Genomic DNA, 21,702 nt, shown 5'->3' with positions numbered 1-21,702 from the left:
TGGCAGGGTGAGTGACAGAAGTGGGTGGCGTGGCGATAACGGGTGGGGGGCGGCACTGGGGACAGCTGTGGTAACTCAGGAGACTCGCTGAGGCCGGACCAAGGCGGTGGCCCCGGGGCACCTTGACGTGACTCTGAGAAGGGCAGCCAGCCTGCTGGTGGGGGGCGCAGGGCGGGGAGGAGCACCAGCCTCACTCGGGCGGGCGTTCGCTGATGTCCGGGCCCGGGGGATCATTTAGTCCTCCCACCAGCCCAGAAGGCCGTGTCTGCCACTGCCTCTCCTTCTCTGATGGGGCAGCTGAGACCCAGAGACTGTAAATGAAGTCTTCCCCAGAGGCACTGGTCGGAAGCGCCCCCTCGGAGGAGAAAGTGCAGAGGACAGACCGCTGGAGGCGACAGGAATTCCATTTTGAATGCATCTCGAGCTTGAGGTGACTGGGCCCTCCAGGCAGAGATGTCCACCTGGCCGGTGGGCTGAACCTTGGACAAATCAAGAGAAAAGAAATACAGATCCGGACTGGGGGACGTCTGGGTCACAGTCAACAAGGTGGGGCCGGCCAGGGGCCTTACGGAAAAGAACTCTGAAGACTTCCCGGGAATCCTAAAATCCGTGCCCCCAGGAGCATGGGATGAGGATGTTGGTGCAGCTGTGTGTTCGCTTTCTTTACTTTCTGTGGCATTCAGAAGTAGGCACAATATGATGGATAATGATGCAAGTTACTGCTTACTGCTTGCAAGATGGGGTGACCGTATCAGTGAAAGAGAGACACGCACCAAAGACAGGACCTCGCATCACTTATTTTCTCTTGCAAAGAGAAACCTGGCATCCGCGACCCACCCTGTGATCATGCGATCAAGCCTGTGGCTTTTTAAAGCAAAATTTAAGGAAGAAGAAAAAGCACTTTAACACCCAGAAGGATTCTTAACTTTGGGTCCCCTCACCCTCCAAAGGCCTTTGGTTAGATTTCAAAGGATCCCTGAAATTGGGTCAGAAAAAACAGAGCAACATTACCTCCCGTTATGAGCGTCAGCCCCAAACCTGAGCAGAGTTAGAAGTGCGCGTGGCTTCAGCACCGCGTACTGTTTTTGTGTAACTTTTCGGTGGTTGCAGACAGCTGGGGAAGTTCACGTGGTCGTGTGGATATTAAGGTAGATGTGAGCTCTGGATACTCAGGGCACCGGGAAAGAAGCCGGTACCGGGGCCAGTTATTCCCGGCCGTGGCTCTGCGCCCCTCATCTCCCCCGGGCTCTGCCCACGGGCGCTAGGGGGCGACTGGGAGGCGGAGGAGGGAGACTCGTCTGCTCCGCCCCGCCTGCTTCCTGTTTCTTTGAGCCGTCGCCCCAGCAACCGCCTTCACCGGCAGCCGGCTGGTTCTGTTTCTAGCGTCCTTCGCGCTCTCAGAAACCGCTGCCGCGGAGCCCGTGGAGGTTCTGGAGCACAGTGCCTTCTGAGTCTTTGGGGTACACCAACTCACCCCTCTGTTCCCCCAGCCCTAGTGTTCCCCAAATTATTGCCTCTGTGTTACCTGAGTCTCTTCTGCCTTCTAAGTCATTCAACACTTGCTTAGTGGGTCTCCTGTATTAAATTATTCCTATTAACATAACTGGTATAATTTCTTTTTTTTTTTTCCTGTCTGTATTGTGACTGATTGATTGCTGTTGTTGTTATCAATAAGTCATGCCCGACTCTTTTGCGACCCCATGGACTGTATGTAGACTGCCAGACTCCTCTGTCTGTACAGTTCCCAGGCCAGAATACGGGAGTGAGTAGCCGTCTCCTTCTCCAGGGGATCTTCCCCACCGAGGGGTTGAGCCCACATCTCCTGCTTTCCAGGTGGTTTCTTTACCTCTGAGCCACCAGTGAAGCCCATGATTGATACTGTATCACAATTTTAAAATATATTTTGACAATACATTTCATAATAATCACTTTCCTTTGTAACTATGTATACTTCGTTTTACAGATCTTCCCTGTAGCTCAGATGGTAACGAATCTGCCTGCAATGAGGGAGACCTGGGTTCCATCCCTGGGTTGGAAAGATCCTCTGGAGAAGTGAATGGCAATCCACTCCAGTATTCTTGCCTGGACAATCCCATGGACAGAGGAGCCTGGCGGGCCACAGTCCATGAGGTTGCAAAGAGTCCTATACAACAGAGCGACTAACCCTGTACTTTGTTTCAAGCACTTACAGGTACCATTCTGAGGATGGCCACAGGCCTCACCAGCCTGCCTCACCAGGGGCACCCAAGGTGGTATGGTACAAAAGCAGGAAAGGAGCGAACATGGTAAAAGCAGCCTAATTAACTGCAGTTTCCTTTTAGGTTTAAAAGCCTCTAGGAAATAAGCACAGAAAGGTCTTTCTTTTCGTTCTTCTTTGCTTTTCAAATAAAGTTACAGAGGAAGATGAAACGCTGTGTTATTTCCCCCCTTTAAAAGTAGTACATGTGTATAAAAAAAGAAAGTGGAAAATAGAAGGAAACAGAAAGCTATCCATACTCTCATTATAACGTAAAAACAACCATGGCACTATATCAGTTCATTTCCTTGGGTCTTGTAGTGAAAGCTGATCAGTCATGTCCGACTCTTTGCAACCCCATGGACTGAACTCTCCAGGCCAGGAGACTGGAGTGGGTAGCCTTTCCCTTCTCCAAGGGATCTTCTCAACCCAGGGATTGAACCCAGGTCTCCCACACTGTAGGCGGATTCTTTACCATCTGAGCCACAAGGGAAGAATACTGAAGTGGGTAGCCTATCCCTTCTCCAGGGGTCTTCCTGACCCAGGAGTCGAACCAGGGTCTCCTGCATTACAGGCAGATTCTTTACCAACTGAGCTATCAGGGAAGCCCTGTCTCGTTAGGGTCTTTGTTACTTATTTTTTCATAGATGTTGTTGGAGTGTGTATGTTGAGGGTATGTGCACTCAGCATGGGCATAAGCGCTCCGCATTATATTACATACTCATCAAATATGCATTTTTATGGCCAGACAGAATGCCATAAAGGAGATATCCCAAGATCGATTTGGCTATTTCTTATGGTCTAAAACTTTCAACATAATATAATTTTTAGTGTGGTAAAACACGCATAACATAAAATTCCCCATCTTACCCATTTTAAGTATACAACTCAGTAGTATTAAGTACGTTCACACTGTTAAGCAACCATCACCACCTTCTCCAGAGCCCTTCTCATCTTCCCAGACTGAAACTTTGTGTCTATTAAACACTAACCCTCATTCCTGTGGGCTTCCCAGGTGGCGCTAGTGGTAAAGAACCTGCCTGCCAATGCCGGAGACATAAGAGGCGGGGGTTTGATCCCTGGGTCGGGAAGATCCCCTGGAGGAGGGCATGGCAACCCACTCCAGTATTCTTGCCTGGAGAATCCCAAGGACAGAGGAGCCTGGTGGGCAGCCGTCCATGGGGTCGAGCAGAGCTGGACACGACTGGAGGGACTTGGCACTCACTCACTCCTGTGTCCCCTCCGTTTGGCAACCGCCTTCTACTTTCTCTATAAATTTGACAATTCTAGGTATCTCGTGTAAGTGAAATCATGCAATATTTGTCCTTTTGCACTGCGCTTATTTCACTTTGTATAATGTTTTCAGGGTTTTATTCATATGGCAGCATGTATCTGAATTTCCTTTTCTTAAAGGCCCAATAATATTCCATTGTATGGATATACCACATGTATTTATCCATTCACATATCAGTGAACGCTTGAGGTGTCTGACATTTCTGCTGCTGCTAAGTCACTTCAGTCGTGTCCGACTCCTAGCGACCCCATGGACTGCAGCCTACCAGGCTCCTCCATCCGTGGGATTTTCCAGCCAAGAGTACTGGAGTGGGTTGCCATTGCCTTCTCCAGTCTGAGATTACTAGCCAATAAGAAATCTTTAGTGCAGGCCCCTTGGGAACACTCACCTGTGGCCACCGGGAGGCAGCCACTGAAATTTCACCACCCCTCCCAATTGTAAATCTGTTTCTCCTTAATTTCTCCTGTTCTTCCCTACTTACGAGCTTCCCAGGTAGTGCTGGTGGAAAAGAACCCACTTGCCAATTCAGATGTAAGAGAAGCAGGTTTGATCCCTGGTTGGGAAGATCCCATGGAGGAGGCATGGCAACCCACTACAGTATTGTTGCCTGGAGAATTCCACGGACAGAGGAGCCTGGCGGGCTACAGTCCATGGCGTCACAAAGAGTCGGATACGACTGAAACGACTTAGCACGTGTGCACTCCCTATCTACACATCCTTTTGCCTCCTTCCAGAGATAAAGATGCTAGAAGATACAGTGTTATTGTAAGTAAGTAACCAAGTAAGGGAAAGTCGCTCAGTAGTGTCTGACTCTTATCAACCCATGGACTATAGTTAATGGAATTCTACAGGCCAAAATACTGCAGTGGGTAGCCTTTCCCTTCTCCAGGGGATCTTCCCAACCCAGGGATCGAACCCAGGTCTCCGACATTGCAGGTAGATTCTTTACCAGCTAAGCCGCAAGGGAAGCCCCAGTTTTATTATATTTTATGCTACATGGAGGACACATGTTCTAAATAATCATAAAATATTCAAACTGAAAACTTTGAATATCTTTATTCAAAACTCTTAGTTGCTTCACTGTGGGACAATTTCTTCTTTTTCAAAAATTGTACCAAAGGAGAGTCTCTTTATCCAAAAAGAGAAGTTTGTGGGCTTCTGTTGCCTAATCCCCTTCTTGGGAGACACAGTCGTATCTCCTTATCTGGGCTGTGAAGTTCAAGGCCAGTCATCTGACCAGAACTTCCTTCAGAGTGTCTGAAGGAAAATAACATTCCCGAAGTTCAGGCCTCTCGTTCTAAACAGTAATCATGGTTCCCCCTCCTCCAGCTCACGACTTAGGAGTTCCAGTTCGTCTTCGGGTTGCAGGGGCTTACCAAGCCTGTGTATTTCCCCTGCACCAGAGCTACCCAGCAGGCTGTGGCTTCTGAGCCACGGAGATACAGGCAGAGATAGAAGCCAGAGTGGGGTGAGGCCGGAAGGCCAAGAGGGAGGGGCGGCTGGTCTGGGACAAAAGCTGACTCTCACATCCCTTTGTGAATAGTGACAGTTCTGTTAGATTTGGGTTGCGTGTGCCTTGAAGTACTTTGTAGCATTAACTGTGTGAACCAAACACCTGCCCCGCATTTTATTCATTTAAATACTGACTTCAAGGAATCATGGATGGAACCTTATAAACCGCGGGCACTGGGTTACTGACGCTGTCACTCCTCTCCTACGGATGAGGAAACCGAGGGGCGGACAGAGGCTATGGGGCTGGCCAGGGCCGGCACCACGTGCTTGGCAGAGCGCAGCTCCCCGCACGGGCAGTGTCGGCCCCAGAACTGAGCGTCGTTCCTCCTTGGTGCCTGTCGCTGCAGAAAAAATCAGACGGTGATGCTGACAATAGTAATTAGCTTTTCACTGACTTCAGTGCTAATCCTCCTTCAAGTCACTTTACCTGTTTATCTTTTATTGTTTAAAATTAGATTCTGGCCTTTAGGCAAGAGTGTCTTTTTTCTGAGCCTTATAATTTCTTTCCTTTCAGGGGCTTTATCGGGTGGCCGTCCACAGAGCCTCTGTTTACTTCCTAGGCACCTGCAGTGCTGTTTCTGTTCTAATAGGCCTGCTGTCCTGTCCTGTGTTTCTGCAGTGCAAGCACACGCTCACAAAGCTGCTGAGTCCTTACTGCTTGCCCAGCTGCAGAGCGTCCAACGGAGGAAGAAACGGCAGGCCGGGGCTGGTGTGACATTATGATGGTGGGAGTGCCACTGGTCAGACAGGATAAAGAAATCCGCAGTGTAACTACTGAAAAGAAATAGAGTGTGTAACTACTTGCACACTAATCCAAAAATTCAGCCCAAAACTGAGTCCCGTGTTTGTAATGATATAAACAAACATCCATAGTAGAGGGGAAGGGTGAGGGGGAAGGGATGGTTAGGCAGTTGGGGGTGGACATGTACACTCTGCCACATTTAAAATGGATAACCAACAAGGACCTGCTGTATAGCACAAGGAACTCTGCTCAATATTCTATAACAACCTAGTGGGGAAAAGAATTTGAAAAAGAATAGCTACATGCATGTGAATAACTGAATCACTTTGCTGTGCCCCTGAAACTAACACAACATTGGCAATCAGCTATACTCCAATACACAGTCAGTTGATTAATTAAATGTGCCCAGGGAACAAGTTTCTCTACTTCTCCCCTCCCCCGAAAAAACCATAGCATTCTCGTACACCACAGTAGTTTTTTTTTTGTTTTTTGTTTTTTTTTTTTTTGAATGATGGCAAGAAGAGAAGATTTCATTCAAAATAGCATTTAGGAATAAAGAAATATGCAAGGCCTATATGAAGACAACTATAACGATATACCAAAGGACATAGATTTAAAAAATGGAGAGAGAGGTACCTTGTTTCTGAATTAGAAGACTCTATTGAAAAGATGTTGATACATCCATAAAGTAATTCCAATAATATCCCAGTTTAGGGGACAAGATTGGCTTAAAGTTTAAAAAGTAGACTCTGAAGCTGATCTGGAAGAATAAATAGTGAAATCAGCCAAGAAACTTTTGGAAAAGTTTAACAAAGGTGATTTTTAACCTTTTTTTGTTGCCTACAAGTTCTTTGTTCAAACAAAATTCTACTTCCCTATTCAAACACTGCCTCCTGAATAAAGTGCAAGTTCCTTAAGCTATTATATAAAAAGAGCATTCTAACAATATCTGAGGATATTCTGAACAGCAGTACAATTCTCTCACTTAAATAGAGCAGCTCTTTTGTTTACTGTGTTTCCTTCCAGTCTTTGTCTACGTTTGCGCAGAGCCCTGTTCATAATACATCAAGAACGCCGAAAGCTTGGCTTTGGGGAAGCAGTAAAGCCAAAATTCTGGACTTGGAAGGGGGAGGTTCCAGAAAAAGGGCAGAGCACCAGGCCCTCAGAAATGCTGACCAGAGCCTCAGCCTAATGCCGCCCATTGAGTGACATGGGGCTCTACCTGCAGCTCCTCTCAGCCTACGTTCAAACTGTGAGCTCCCGAGTCCCTCACCCGCAGGAAGAATGACCCATGTACTTCAGAATGGCAGGCAGAGTGGGCAGCAGGCACCAGCCTGGGGTCGGAGGTCACAGCAGTGGCCCTAAACTGCAGCCTCGCCAGCAAAGGAGCAAGAATTCTATTCAGTTTTTCTCCCAAACCCCTGCTTTGGAGGTTTTCACTTTGTTTTCTTTGTTCTTGAACTCTTCAGTCGATTTACAGTATCTTGTTAGTTTCAGGTATAGAGCTCAGTGACTGCGTGATACATAAACGTGCATATATGTAGATTCTGGTCAGATTCTTTCCCGTTACAGGTTATTACAAGACATGGTCTCCTGTGCTGTGCAGTAGGTCCTTGCTGGTTATCTATTTTATCTATAATGATGTGTATCTCTTAAGCCCAGTCTCCTCATTTAGCCCTCCTCCCCGCCTTTCCCCTTTGCTTACCATAAGTTTATTTTCTGTGTCTGTGAGTCTATTTCTGTTTCGTAAATAAGTTCATTTGTATAGTTTGTTGCTCAGTCGTGTTTGACTCTTTGCAACACCGTGGTCTATAGCCCGTCAGGCTCCTCTGTCCGTGGGATTCTCCAGGCAAGAACACTGGGGTGGGTTACCATTCCCTTCTCCAGGGGATCTTCCCCACCCAGGGACTGAACCCGGGTCTCCCGCCTTGCAGGCAGATTCCTAACCACCTAAGCCACCAGGGAATCTCGGATAGTTTATTTTAGATTCCACATATATATATGATATTTGTCTTTCTCTGCTTCTCACTTCATTCCGGAGGCTTTGGAGCTGTGAGGGCCCCTGCGCTGTGTGGACTCTGCCAGCCGCCTGCGGGCCCCCACCCCTGCCCTGGCTGTGTTCTCCATCACAGCCCCCTTTTGGATCAGGCCTTCCCAGAGGGTCCAGGAAACCAAACTCAGTTCTTTGACCTTCTCACTTCCTGTGTTCTTCCTTCCAGCCCACCTCCACCGTCACCCCCTCGCGCTTGGCCTCACTGCACCACCTCTGAAAGCTCCGTCTCTCTCTTCCCGCCCTGTGGTCCCCGCTTGCTACTTTTCAGCGTCAGTTCTGACTTTCTCGCTGCTCCTGACCGTTACATCCAGCCCCACTTTTGAGTTTTCCCTTGAAAACCAGAGGGCCACAGACATCGGAGGGCGTGGTGGAATGCGTCTGTCACGACCGTTACCTCCGTGCGCGGTCAGCTTGGATCTGCTGGGGTGGGGCCCCTCTGTGCGAGTTAGTGAGCCCTTCTACAGCGTGGGTGTCTTGGATGAAGGCACAAGCTCCCTAGATCGAGGGTCCTCAACAGGGTCTCTCTGCCTCCCAGGGGACATCTGTCAGTGTCTGGAGACACCTCTGGCGACCGCAGGCAGCGAGCAGACTGCTGCTAGCACCCGCTGTGTTGCTGTTCAGTCGCAGTCACGTCTGACTGCAGCCCCATGGACGGCCGCACTCCAGGCTTCCCTTCCTCTCCCATCTCCCAGAGTTTACCCAAACTCATGTCCATTGAGTTGGTGATGCCATCCAGCCATCTCATCCTCTGTCGTCCCCTTTTCCTCCTGCCTTCAATCCTTCCCAGCATCAGGGTCTTTTCTAATGAGTCAGCTCTTCACATCAGGTGGCCAAAGTATTGGAATTTCAGCTTCAACATCAGTCCTTCCAAAGAATATTCAGGACTGATTTCCTTTAGGATAGACTGGTTGGATCTCCTTACAGCCGAGAGACTCTCAAGAGTTTCTCCGACACCACAGTTCAAAAGCATCAACGCTTTGGCGTTCAACTTTCTTTATGTTCCATCTCTCACATCCATACATGACCACAGGCAAAACCACAGCTTTGACTAGATGGACCTTTGTCGGCAAAGTGATGTCTCTGCTTTTTAATATGCTGTCTAGGTTAGTCATAGATTTTCTTACAAGGAGGAAGCATCTTTTAATTTCATGGCTGCAGTCACCTTCTGCAGTGATTTTGGAGCCCAAGAAAATAAAGTCTGTCACTGTTTCCATTGTTTCCCAATCTATTTGCCATGAAGTGATGGGGCCAGATGCCATGAACTTCCTTTTTTGAATGTTGAGGTTTAAGCCAACTTTTTCACTCTCCTCTTTCACTTTCATCAAGAGGCTCTTTAGTTCCTCTTTGCTTTCTGCCATAAGGGTGGTGTCATCTGCATATCTGAGGTTATTGATATTTCTCCCGGCAGTCTTGATTCCAGCTTGTGCTTCACCCACCCCAGCATTTCGCATGATGTACTCTGCATAGAAGTCAAATCAGCAGGGTGGCAATATACAGGCAGGGAGGAGAGTGCTATGGCGCCTAGTGTGTAGAGGCCAGGAATGCTGCTGGTCATCCTCTGATGCACAGGACAGCACCCAGCGAAGAATTACTTCACCCCAGATGTCAGGAGAGCCATGGTTATGAAACCCTGCCCTGTATTTGTATTAAAGTTCCCTCTGGGGAGGGAGGTGGGAAGGAAGTTCAAGAGGGAGGGGACATATGTATACCTATGTCTGATTCATGTTGATGTTTGACAGAAAACAACAAAATTCTGTAAAGCAATTATCCTTCAATTAAAAATAAATAGATAAAGAAAATTTCCCTCGTAGTCTAATCCCATGTTTAATACACATGCCTCAGTGGAAGTGAGGATAAGAGGAAGGGACTTCAGTGTAATCTGAGTAACTAAAAATCAAACCCACAGGTCAGAAGAGGCATTTGGAAATCCTGCAATGGGCTTGGGGAGCCACGCCCTTCCATTACCGAAGGCGGGTCGAAGCTACCCGGTGAGGTGGCGGGTATAAAGGTGCCTGTAATTGACCTGTCGGCTGGTACTCAGAGCTGACGTGGTCAGGAGTGCTATTTGATCTCTAGTTATTCCAGAATTTCCACTCTCGTGCCAAACATGTCTCTCCAGACGGCTGTTCTTCGCTCTTCCTTAACCTTCTCTTGAAGTTCGTCTGAAGTCTTCATTTTTCAGAGGTGAGGTTTTTACGTTCTCTGTTAAGTCTTCTGGAAAGATATCTGGTTTGTACAAATTGGTGGTAAAGGAGGTGCCCATAATCTTGTACCTTTCTGGAGGCTAATAGTTGATGGTTTTTCTTTGCACTGTATTTCGGGGGCTAAAATGCAGAAGGGAAAACCCTTATTTTAGGCTGTGGACATGTGTTGTTAGTATTTCCCAGGTGGCGCAGGGTAAAGAATTCAGGAGACACAAGAGATGTGGGTTCGATCCCTGGGAGGGAAGATGCCGTGGAGGAGGAAATGGCAACCCCCTCCAGGATTCTTGCCTGGAGAATCCCATGGACAGAGGAGCCTGGCGGGCTACAGTCCATGGGGGCACAAAAGAGCTGGACTGACTGAGCGACTGAGCGCACACAGTGTTAGAGTCTTCGTTTCCCTTTAGAAATATGTATTTTCTTAGGAAGATTATTTTAGGGATGCTGTTTTAGACATTTCTCTACCATAGGTGAGAAGGTTGCTTACTTCTGACGTTTCTGTTTGTCCTGAAGTCGGGTCGTCTTCAAGTCAAGCTGTTTATCAGGAATGCCTGATTTTAAACCTTTGAATTCATCCTACATGCCCTCAAATTTCCCTATTTGCTGTGGGTACTGTTTAAATTTAGATTATAAACTCCTATGTTTCCCATACTTCCTTTCTATGCATGACATTTGTTAATAGTATTTGTAGCCTGACTGATTTCTGGATTTTTTAGTGAGCAGGGTAAATGTTTGTTTCATGGTTCTGACTGTTCAGCACTTTTTATCTCTCCTAGATGTTAAACTCATAGGCAAGATTACTGAGGCCAGAGCCAAATAAATCAGCGAGCATCTAGAAGAAATATTGATTTTATTTTTAATCATTTTATTTTCCTAAATATATGTTGAAACATTTCCTTTATTTCTTACCAGAAAGCGTTCTGTTAGCTAGTAAATACAGTTGTTGAAAGTAAAGCATATTTTTTCTGTCTACTCTGATCAAAAGTATTTTAAATGTACTTTTCCAAGTGCATGTAGAGATATTTTTTTCTTTGAATTTGGGTTGACTTAGAGGGGCCTTTTCCTATATTATGGAGAAATATTAATGGATTTCAGTGTTTTGTCCTCAATATTTTTAGAAAATAATTGGCTGATACTTGCAGTGTGTTGTTTTCAGGAAAAACAGAATTGGTTTTGCTAAGAGATGCTTTATTACAGGCGTTTGTGGCCGTTTCCTTGGCCACAATACATGAGGAGTGTTCCCGTGATCACTCTCGTGTTGGTCTTAAGGATCAACCGTTCTGAGGAATGGATTGAAAAAACTGATACATTTCCCCCCAGGACTGCTGTGGACTTATTCCCGGGCACTCTTGGAGATGAACTTGATCCCAGAGTAAAATAAGCTAGAAATTGCTTTACATGTGGGTGGCGTTTACCCTGCGCCAGCATTACTGGGCTGTCTGGAGCCCCGTGGAAGGGCTCCGGGCGCAGGTCCTGAGACCAGCATCGCCCAGGCTGAGCCAGAGGCAGCTCTCCCGCACGTCCCGCAGTTTCTGCCCCACCCGCCCTTCCCCTCCCCAGCTCTGTGTCCACAGTCTCTGCACTAGGCCTGTGCTTCTCGTGGCCTGTCCTCTCCTGGACACTGTGGCTTTCTCATCCCCATCTTTGCTCGGAATCAGGCCAAATGCTGAAAGTCCAGAGAAACCCCCGGCCTACCCCCACCACCCCTAGTCAGCCCTCTTGCCCACGCCCCCTCTGTCTTTCCTCCCTCTCCTATTGACTCTCCCACTGTTCAGTCTCCAAACTGGCTCAAGTCTCTTCCATGCTTCAAAACAGATGGGCAAGTGAGCACGTCTCTCCCCACCCAAACCCTCTTCTTGCTTCTGTCTTCCTCCCGGGCTGCCGTGTGTCATGTACTATTTGAGCAGAAGCCACTGAGAATGCTGGAATGTAGAATTTCAACAAGATAACACAATAGCCAGTGTTTATCGAGTTGCAAATTAAAGGCTTTCCGGACCCTGTTGTCAGCACTACATCTGCCTTGCTTAACACCAGTATTCACACCAGCCTTCTGAATAGTGGCTTCCAGAAGGCACCTCTGTTTTCCATTTCTCTACCTACCCATCGTCTGTGTTGACTTGTTCTTGTGCGACGATGATGATGATCTGGCTGTTCTGGGTCTTAGTCGCAGCTTGCAGGATCTAGTTCCCTGACCAGGGATCAGACCTGGGCCGCCTACATCGGCAGTGTGGGGGCCTGCCCACTGGACCACCGGGGAAGTCCCTGTGTTGGCTTGTTCTTGTCACTCCTCTTATTCATGAAATGTAGGGATCCCCAGATTCCTGCCTTCAGACTAGTTTCTGTTATGTGCGTGCTACCATTTTTCTCATCACCTTAAACCAGTTCATACTTCTGTTGCCAAAGCGCCTGTTGGACACCTCCAATAAGGCTTTCTGCCCCCACTTCTAGTTCAGTCCAACCAAAACTCGAACTCATCACCTTGCTTAGAAAATCCAAAGGGATTTTAAACATGTATATTAAATGAAAAAGAAGTGTGGTGAATTGCTGGGTGCTAGGTAGCTATGCAGAAAAACACATTCCTAAAGTCATCCCACTTTTAGAAGACAGTTTCTATTCTCCATTGCTACAAAAATATAAAATACACCAGATCAATAAGAGTTGATGAGAAGCTATCGAAGTCCCTCGTTTTCCTGGGAGAATCACCCGTGCGTCCGTCGTTTATGAACTGCCCTGTTTCCCGAGGTGAGCACGTGCGCCCATCCCTGAAGAGCCCACTCAGTCCTGGGGGGCAATGAGGGCCACACAGGGAGCTGGGAGGCTGAAGGATGTGGTCGTAGGACACCCGGCCCGGGGTGGGTGCGCGGTAAGCAGGAGCTGTTTTGTGTGCTAGAAACGAGCTCCCTTGCTTCCCAGTCACTTGCCCCCAATATCTGTGTCCGCCGGAGGCTGTCAGGATCTTGGCTCGAGGGCCAAGTCCACTGTGGCCTGAGCTGGGCCAGCTGACTGGGAGGTGAATGGCAGGCAGGGTCTGACACCCTCACCTGACGCTCCTACCAGTGCCCTGGTCTTACCAGAAGAGCCGGCTACACCCTTGACCTTGATCTGGCTACATTACTTTGTCGGTACCTGCGGGAGATGGGGCTACTGGTCTAGACTGAGCCCAGGGAGGCGGCCTACCTGCTGACTGTCTGTCCCAGTGAGCATCCCTGGCTGGCTCGGGCAGGGAGCACCTCTGTGTCAGACAGTGCACTGGACACTGAGGGCTTGGACTTGGGTTAAAAGCCGAGCTCCTCTTCCAACGTTCATCTGTGTGGACACGTGATACAACCTTTGTGGGCCTCAGCATGTGTACAGGCAGACCTCTTTTCATTGTGCTTCACTTTACTGCACTTCAAAGATACTGTGGGTTTTTTTGTTTGTTTGTTTGCTTAACAAATAGAAGGTTTGTGGCAACCCTGTATTCAAGAAATAGGTTTCATTAGGTTATCGCTGCCATAGATGGTGATTCCTCTGATGGACTTGGGCAAAGTAAATGAAAAGCCTTCTAAAAAGTATTCCCCATGCTTCATGCCATTAAGAACATTTGCAGTCCATTGGAAGAGCTCAGGATATCAACATTGACCGAAGTCTGGAAGAAGTTAATTCCAGCCGTCATGGTTGACTTTGAGAGCTCAGTGGAGCAAGTAACTTCAGACGCGCTGGAAACCACAGGAGGACTAGGGTTAGACATGGAGCCTGAAGGTGAGCCTGAATTGCTGCAATCTCATGGCTCAGTGGCCTTCACTGACTCACTGGACATGAGTTTGAGCAAACTTTGGGAGGTGGTGAAGGACAGGGAAGCTCGGCGTGCTGTCGTCCATGGGGTTTGCAAAGAGTCAGACACGACTTAGCAACTGAACAGCAAAGATGACAGGACTTCTGAGAGTTTGCTTCTTGTGGACAAGCAATGCTAATGGTTTCCTGAGATGTAATCTACTCCTGTTGAAATGTCAACAAAGGATGTGGAATATTCCATAAACTTAGTTGATAAAGAAGGTTTGAGAGGAGGGACTCCAATTGTGAAAGAAGTGCTGCTGTGGGCAAAAATGCTATCAAACAGCATTGCATGCTACAGAGAAATCGTTTGTGAAAGGAAGGCTCAATCACTGTGGCAAACTTCACTGTCATCTGATTTTAAGAAATTGCCACAGCAGTTCTTAGCCTTCAGCAACCTCAACACAAAGGCAAGACCCTCCTCCAGTGAAAAGATTATGACTTGCCAAAAGTTCAGATGGTGGTTGGGGCTTCCCTAGTGGCTCAGTGGTGAAGAATCTGTCTGTGATGCAGGAGACTAGGGTTCAACCCCTCTAGGTCGGGAAGATCCCCTGGAGGAGGGCATGGCAGCCCACTCAGGATTCTTGCCTGGAGCATCCCATGGACACAGGGGCCTGACAGGCTACAGTCCATGGGTCGCAAAGAGTCAGACATGCCTGAGGGACTGTGCACACACACGGATGATGATTAGCATTTCTTTAGCAATAAAGTATTTTTAAATAAAGGGCCTCTTGAAGATAAGAGAGGGGAGTGAAAAAGCTGGCTTAAAACTCAACATTCAAAAAACTAATATCATGGCATCCGGCCCCATCACTTCATGGCAAATAGATGGGGAAACAGTGGAAACAGTGACAGATTTTATTTTCTTGGGCTCCAAAATCACTGCAGATGGTAACTGCAGCCATGAAATTAAAAGACACTTGCTCCTTGGAAGGAAAGCTATGACAAACCTAGACAGCTTATTAAAAAATAGAGACATCACTTTGCTGACAGAGGTCCATATAGTCAAAATTATGGTTTTTCCAGTAGTCGTGTATGGATGTGAGAGTTGGATCACAAAGAAAGCTGAGCACCGAAGAACTGATGCTTTTGAACTGTGGTGTTGGAGAAGATTCTTGAGAGTCCCTTGGACCGCAAGGAGATCCAACCAGTCCATCTTAAAGGAAGCCAGTCCTGAATATTCATTGGAAGGACTGATGCTGAAGCTGAAGCTCCAATACTTTGGCCACCTGATGCGAAGAGCTGACTCGTTGGAAAAGTCTCTGATGCTGGGAAAGATTGAAGGCAGGAGGAAAAGGGGACTACAGAGGATGAGGTGGTTGGATGGCATCACCGATTCAATGGACATAAGTTTGAGCAAGCTCCGGGAGATAGTGAACGACAGGGAAGCCTGGCATGCTGCAGTCCATGGGGTCGCAAAGAGTCAGATGTCACTGAGCGACTGAACAACAATGACAATTTTTAAACTAAGGTATATACATTGTTTTTTTAGACATAATGCTCTTGCTTGCTTAATAGACTATAGTGTAGTGCGAACATCAAAAACTTCATGTGACTCTCTTTATTATGACACTCACTTTATTGCAGTGGTCTGGAACCAAACCCACAGTATTTCTAAGGCATGCCTGTGTAAAATGCTTTGTAAACTGAAAGGTGTGGTGCAAATCTGGGTAATCGCTTCATGAACCAGCTTTACTATATGGAGTGTTTTTTTTATTTTAGTCAAAGGGATCCATGGGAAGTTATAACATACATGTAAAGCTCACTGTTTGTAGAAGTAATATAGAAATGTTTATTCTGCTGAAACCAATGACTGGTGATTCATGTTCATGAAAAACAGCTGTGATGGCTATGATTTGGAAAAATGGTTTTGTGCGAGTTATCTGAAGAGCAGGACGGCCAAGAACCACCCTGCTCTCCCCTGCCGGCCCTTTGCCTTGTCCTGCAAACCTGGAAGGGTTTGTCTTGGTTGCTGTAGTTTTCAGAACCAAACCACAGAAGCAGGCGATGCTGGTAAACCTAGCAACAGCCCAACACCATGGAGACCAGTAAACGAGTTAGGGTGTGGCCCCAAAGTGGTTGAATGTTGTGGCGTTTGCTGGTGAGCTCTGAAGTCTGATGTTCCCAGAACAAAATTAGATCATTCTACTTACCTTTTTGTCCTTATTAGGCGTCCCTTAAGAAGTTAAGTTCCTGCATGTAATCTTGCATGTTGGAGAACTGCTTTTGAGATCTGGGACATTACACTTTTGGGGGGAGGGCTCCAAGCAGCATAAGCGTGGTGACTTTTAGGAATGCCCGGGACAATCGGAGCTTTCACAAAACCTGAGGCCCCTCGCTGGACAGAGTCCCTGGGTTTAGACAGTGTCTGGGTGCTTATAGGTGAGTGACTGCCCACAGCTTGGAAGGAGTGAACATAGTCAACCTGCTAGAGGTAGAGGTCTTGACCAAAAGAAGGAGCCTGTGTCACTGACCTCACAGCTCTGTATATAAAGACCCTGGGCCCGCACTGGAGCAGTCAGGATGCATGGCCACCCTCTTCCTGACCCCTCCCCGCCGCCCCCCCCCCCGCCCCCATTTTGTGGCTCAGATCTTTCAAAGGTGCTCTGGGTTTCTTCTGCCAGCCTCCCTGAGAATGGAACCTGGGGGCTTCTTGTTTGATTTCTTCTTACCTGACACTCTTAGGTGATTCTGGTTTTGTCTTCCCCAATCTAAAGGATTTAGGATTACGCTGCCTAGTGGAGGAGGGAATGGTAACCCACTGCAGTATTCTCACCAGAAAATCCCATGGACAGAGGAGCCTGGTGGGCTGCAGTACGTAGGGTCACAGAGTCGGCCGTGACTGAGCACACACACGCCTAGCGACCGAAAGCTGTGAGCACCGGGGCAGAAATGTAGTGCACGTCCATGGTTTCTCTTCCGCAAAATGCCACTTTCTTTGACTTCTGTGTGGACTTCCCCAGCACTAAGTGTGTAGGCGCCTCTCAGTAGTCATCCTCACAAGTGTCCACGGTGAGTTTAAAAAACAAGAGCAGGGTGGGTACTGCCGGGAGAGGGCCCCAGGAGGGCGCCTTTTCATCAGAGAGCTGCTTATATCAAAATGAAGGCAACTAAACCCTCTACACTGTCTTCTGGGACCCCGGGGTCTAAATAACACAGGGAAGTGTGAATTCTGCAGCACTTAAAACACAGACTGACATTTGCCCTACAGCTGGGACCGGTCTGAGCTGTCCCCCCAGGGTGGCTGGCTGGAACACATGTCAGAATGTCCTGGCCTCCCGTCCAGAAGGATGTTGGTACAGCTGCTGCTGCTACTGGGTGGAGTCAGAAATCTCTTGTGCCTTTACTATTATTATCTTACTGTTGGTGTTGTTAGTTTGTTCCTGGGACTAAAATTAATCAGCCAGTTGCCTCTTCTGGGACAGTGTCGTGCCACCTGCGGCTTCTGCAGCTGGGCCCTCCCCGAGCTCCTGTGGGGGCTGTGGGTTTGCTGTCTTCTCTGGGGCTACTCACCATCTTTCCCAGTTCTCAGCCATGTTAAACTGTTGTGGCCCCGCTTCCCTCCTGCTGCAGAGCAAGGCAGGCAGGCCCAGGTGCCTTGTGGGTGGTTTCTGGAGGGAGGGAACAGGCTTCATTGGTCCTGCGGGTCTCAGGGCAATGCTTGTAGACACGGGCACCCCCTCCGCACCACCTCCCGGGTGGCCTTCCAGTTGCTAGTTGTCAGCTTTATGAAAACCGTATGGGGAAGTGGGCCCTGCAGTTAAACCCTCTGGCTCAGTTCTTGGCCCTGTCACTGACTGTAGGACTGTGACCAAGTTACTTAGTGTCTTACCCTGTATCTCGGGTTTCATCTGAAACCTGCCAGTAATAATGAAAGTGCCCAGGGTGAAGGGGAGCCCCCCCCCCAACCAAGCACAGTCGGTGGAGCCACCTGGCTGCCTCTTGGCCCCCTGTCTTCCCCCTGCTCAGGGAGATGTGGTCACAGGGTTCCAGGTGGCAAGTAGCTCTAGAATCTGCTGATCTACATCAGAATATTCCAACTGAAGGCTCCCAGAAGGCAATTTTATTGACGGGCTATCCTTCTCATCGTGGAGCTGTTACTCAAATTATCTTTGCTTTCCACCAGAGATTCCCCAAATCCCATAGGTATTTACATAAAATAACTTAAAATTTTCTCCAACGTGTTTAATCAAGAACTGTTAACACACTAACGGACTTTAAAAGCGCTATAGCAAGAAGACAAAGTATTAAAGGTATGCATTTCAGTCTTTCTGAAAGTTATTCTTGCGAATCCGACGGTGCTGTGCATTAAAGCTTGGCAGCTGTGTGCACCTTCATCAAAGCTGACCCCTGCTGTTTCTCCCGCGCCGGCCACTCTGGGTCTTTACTCGGCCTTGTTTTCTGCTGCCCCTATTCCCTCCTAGGTTAGAACCTCCCGGCCCCCCAGAACGTCCTCTGTCCACCCAGCCCCGTCCTTCACACACCCACACACCCCCTTCCTTCCAGAGCCTCCTCCCCTGAAGCCAGAGCGGCAAGGTGAGCGCACACGGTCCGGTCCGCTGCGCTGACACTTTACTGGGAGCTAGGTTAGGGTGGCGGAGATCGGGAGACCTGGGGACCGTACATTTTAGTGCGCATTGGCGGTCTCTCAAGACGCTTGCTGGAGCCGCCTTTGCATACACCTCGGCCCAGCCTTCCCGTTGGAAGTTTTCATTTTGAGGCGGGGAGGTGGTCTTTCTGAGAAGGGCTTCCGAACACGTGCCCTCAGGGCGAGGTCAGCAGGGGCCGGGGCCGCCTGGACGCGGCGTAGGAGCAGGGGGCGCCGCGGACGTGGGGCATGGCCTGGGTAGGCTGGCATTCTGATAAAAATCTGCGTCCTTCCTTCCCGTCGCTCCCGCCCCGGCCTGCCGAGGTCGGGATACGTTTCCATGATTTGCTTGTAGGACTTTTAAAGAACAAGTCACGCGTGTTCTGGGGCTGTAGGAGGCGCGTGCGGAACCGCGGGGTCCCCGTCTCGCCGCGGACACTCCCCTCCGCGCGGCCCCGGCCTCGCACGACCTCCCGCAGGACCCTGGACGGTGCGGCCAACCCCTCCGCCCCCACCAACCCCGGCCCTGAGACCCCGAATCCGCGCCGAACCTCATTCTTCTGCCGCGGCTTGCTGAGCGAGAGCCGGGCGGGGGGCGCACCCGCCACCGGACGCTTGTTCTCACCTCCGCGGGCCGCGCATTCTGGTCGCCCTAGAAGGCGGCCCTTTCTCCGGGGGACGTGTTAACGGGGTACCCGGCCAGCAGACGCTGCGGAGCTCGGGCGAGGCTGTCGTGTCCGTAGAAGCTCAATTTGGTCTGAATTTGGGGGCGCAGCCCAGCACCGACGGCGCGGGGGCGGTGGAGGCGGCGAGGGGTGAGGGAGGCGGAGGCGGGCGGGGCCACAGGCGGGGCCTGGAGAGACTGTCCGCTCTGCCCCCAGAGGACCCCGCCCCCAGGACCCCGCCCCCAGGACCCCGCCCCCGTGCAGAACCCTCCCCCTCACCGACCCCTCCCCAAGGGGAGCCGGGCCCCGTGCGCACCTCCCCGCTCCCGCATCTTCCAAAGCCCCTCAGTTCGCCCTCCCTCCGCGGGTGGTGGGTGGCCAGGACCGGCCGGGGGTCTCCTCCTCGGATGGGGACCGAAGGGGGCTGCCTGGTGATTAATGTCCGCGCCGGGGGGAGCAGCGTGGGGGCGGAGCAAGCCCGGTGGACCCGGAGGGCGGAGAGGGCGGAGAGGGCGGAGCGCAGGGGCGGAGCTCGCCGGAGGGGCGGCCCCGTCTCCTCGGCTCCCCGCGCCGCCCCCCGCCCCGGCCCGCCAGCCCCGGCCACCTGCACCCCGCCCCTGCGGCCGCGCCCGAGCCCCGGAACCGCGGAGGCGCGCTCCGCCCGGGCGAGGGCGAGGGCGAGGTTGCCGTCCCGAGGCGCGCCGCGATCCCGCTGTTCTCGGCATGCGGCTGCGCTGAGCCCGCCCGCGGATCCCGGGAGCCCTACGTCCACTGAGGATCTCTGCTGGCTGTGTGAGAAGGTGGCCTTTAGCCGGCAGGATGACCAACCCTGCGGCCGCGCAGAACCAGGAGATAGACTGCCTGAGCCCAGAAGCTCAGAGACTGGTAAGAGGGAACATCTCCGAAACGTTTGGTTCTGACTGCGAATGTTTGGACCTTGTGGATGTGCTGGGGCCGTCCGGGGGCGGGCGCCACCTTCCACCGCAGCCATCTGCCTGGTGAGGTGTGGGTGGGCCCCGCCTGGCCGGGGACCCCCTTAAGCGAAAGTCCGTCCCCACGCGAGGACATGCGGCGGGGCGGGGATAGGGTGTTCTCGGTTCGGTTCTCGGTTTCGTTTGTGCTGCCCGCCTTGCGCCCCGGAAAACACGTTTCCCCGGACGGCGTTCATCGCCACCGCGGAAAGAAACTCGGTCTAGTCCGCTCTGGCCGCATTGACGGGCTCTGCCCAGTTGGGTGCTTCGTCCGCGGATCCAGCCGAGATCTGAGACCTGCGCGTGGTCTAGAGTTTCACTCTGAACTGCTAGTTTAGTGTTTTACAAAACACAGCACCTGGGCACTGGCGCCCAGGGGCGGTGCCTTCAGCCTGAGACTGGCGCCCCCAGCGGCTGGGTGGTTTGGAGAGCTTATCCTTCTCTGGGCCTTAGAGCCTTCTCTAGTTCCCCAAGACTCCAGTTCCCAAATCCTTTTTGGCTGGTCTCCTGGGGTCTCTGCGTCTGGAGGGATTTCATCTGTGGGATTTTGCAGTTATCCAGCTCAACACCCAGTGTTGGGACTATGGATGTGAGGCATTAAGAGTCCAGCAGGGGATGAATTGGGGAAGGTTTGTAATTACCCATTTTCGTGTGGCTTGTGGCTGATCATGAATGGGAATATTTAAAAGTGAAAGGGTGCAATTTGGAAGACATACATTATTAAGTTAATACTGTAGAGAGAGAGACCCTAGATTTCCACTTTATTGGGCCTTTGTGGAACCTTAAGTAAAGTGTGAGCCCTTCACCAGACAGGAATTAACCCTCTACTGAGTGTTTCTGGAAGGTTCGAGAAGAATAAGACTGCTCTGCCCTCAGTTTCCTGGTCAACCCCAGAAAGAAATGTAGAAATAGATTCTGATGAACACACACTTGAAAATCACATTCCTTACTTGAGGACTGTCAGGTGGGTATTATTTTTAATGTCCACATTCGGTGTGCTCCTCTGGCCTCACTTAAGGTTCCAGCCTTGAACCAGACCCTTGGAGCTGGTTCCTACCCCTTCGCCTAATTGGGAACCTGCAGAGAGAGCCTTGCGTCAGCATCAGGGAAGGGCCCTTGGAAGAAAGAAGGACGGGAATGCTCTGAGAAAGGCTGGTGCTCCCAGGAGTCGCCTAGGCAAGCCATAGATGGCAAGAACAGACTGATGTTAGTCCTGGGCAAGATTCGAGCTCAGAGGAATGAACTGCTGGGCCGGGAGAAGAACGGAGTGACCACGGGGAGCAGGATCTGAGGCAGGAGTAGAAACAGCACCTCTTGTTCGATGGCACTCGATGCAGCGTCTCCTTAAGCCTTAACTTACCCCGGGATCGGGTCTGGTGGAGATGTGTGCCTCACAGAGATGCTGCCGGGAGCCAGTGCCAGGAGAGACTGGAACAGCTGCTCATTGAGAAGGTGCCCACCCCCTCCAGCCCGAGATTCCAGGATCCAGTATAGTCAGAAAACTAAGGCTGTTTCTCCTTTTTTGTAAGTTGTGAGCAGAATTTATTTGGCAGTGATGGGAGGCTCTTTGTGTCCCCTCCCAAGTCTCATCATATTGTGGGGTCCTGTGCCAAGGTCCCCAGGTCCC

At 50.2% G+C, this 21,702-nt stretch overlaps 1 protein-coding gene and 1 long non-coding RNA gene across 53 annotated transcripts in view; one reads left to right on the top strand and one right to left on the bottom strand.

Annotated features, from left to right (window-relative positions):
- LRRFIP1 (LRR binding FLII interacting protein 1) overlaps positions 1 to 21,702 on the top strand; it is a 161,930-nt gene that overhangs the window by 47,280 nt on the left and 92,948 nt on the right. For 27 of the 50 annotated variants that reach the window (XM_069584510.1, XM_070292398.1, XM_069584443.1 and 24 more), the window contains exon 1: positions 18,825 to 19,989. The exons of 18 other annotated variants lie outside the window; for them this stretch is intronic. In XM_069584510.1, coding sequence (XP_069440611.1) covers positions 19,924 to 19,989 — 66 coding nt within the window. In that variant the 5' untranslated portion in view covers positions 18,825 to 19,923. Of the gene's footprint in view, positions 1 to 9,821; positions 10,022 to 18,824; positions 19,990 to 21,238; positions 21,600 to 21,702 lie in introns of those variants that run through there. 5 more of the 50 variants (XM_069584221.1, XM_069584201.1, XM_069584167.1 and 2 more) reach the window with 2 other exon arrangements.
- LOC138437364 (uncharacterized) lies at positions 14,696 to 19,275 on the bottom strand. 3 transcript variants are annotated; one of them, XR_011255893.1, is made up of 4 exons: positions 18,991 to 19,198; positions 17,365 to 17,462; positions 16,005 to 16,894; positions 14,696 to 15,292 (listed from the first exon to the last, which is right to left on the bottom strand). It is a non-coding gene; the product is annotated as an uncharacterized lncRNA (long non-coding RNA). The 3 variants fall into 3 exon arrangements; XR_011255889.1 differs by lacking the exon at positions 16,005 to 16,894 and having other exon boundaries at positions 19,065 to 19,275; XR_011255890.1 differs by lacking the exon at positions 16,005 to 16,894 and having other exon boundaries at positions 18,991 to 19,199.

Source organism: Ovis canadensis, chromosome 1 (assembly GCF_042477335.2).
Source record: "Ovis canadensis isolate MfBH-ARS-UI-01 breed Bighorn chromosome 1, ARS-UI_OviCan_v2, whole genome shotgun sequence".
Taxonomy (NCBI): Eukaryota; Metazoa; Chordata; class Mammalia; order Artiodactyla; family Bovidae; genus Ovis; species Ovis canadensis.
The sequence above is the reverse complement of the archived record's forward strand: the minus strand, read 5'-3'. Positions and strand labels throughout refer to the sequence as shown.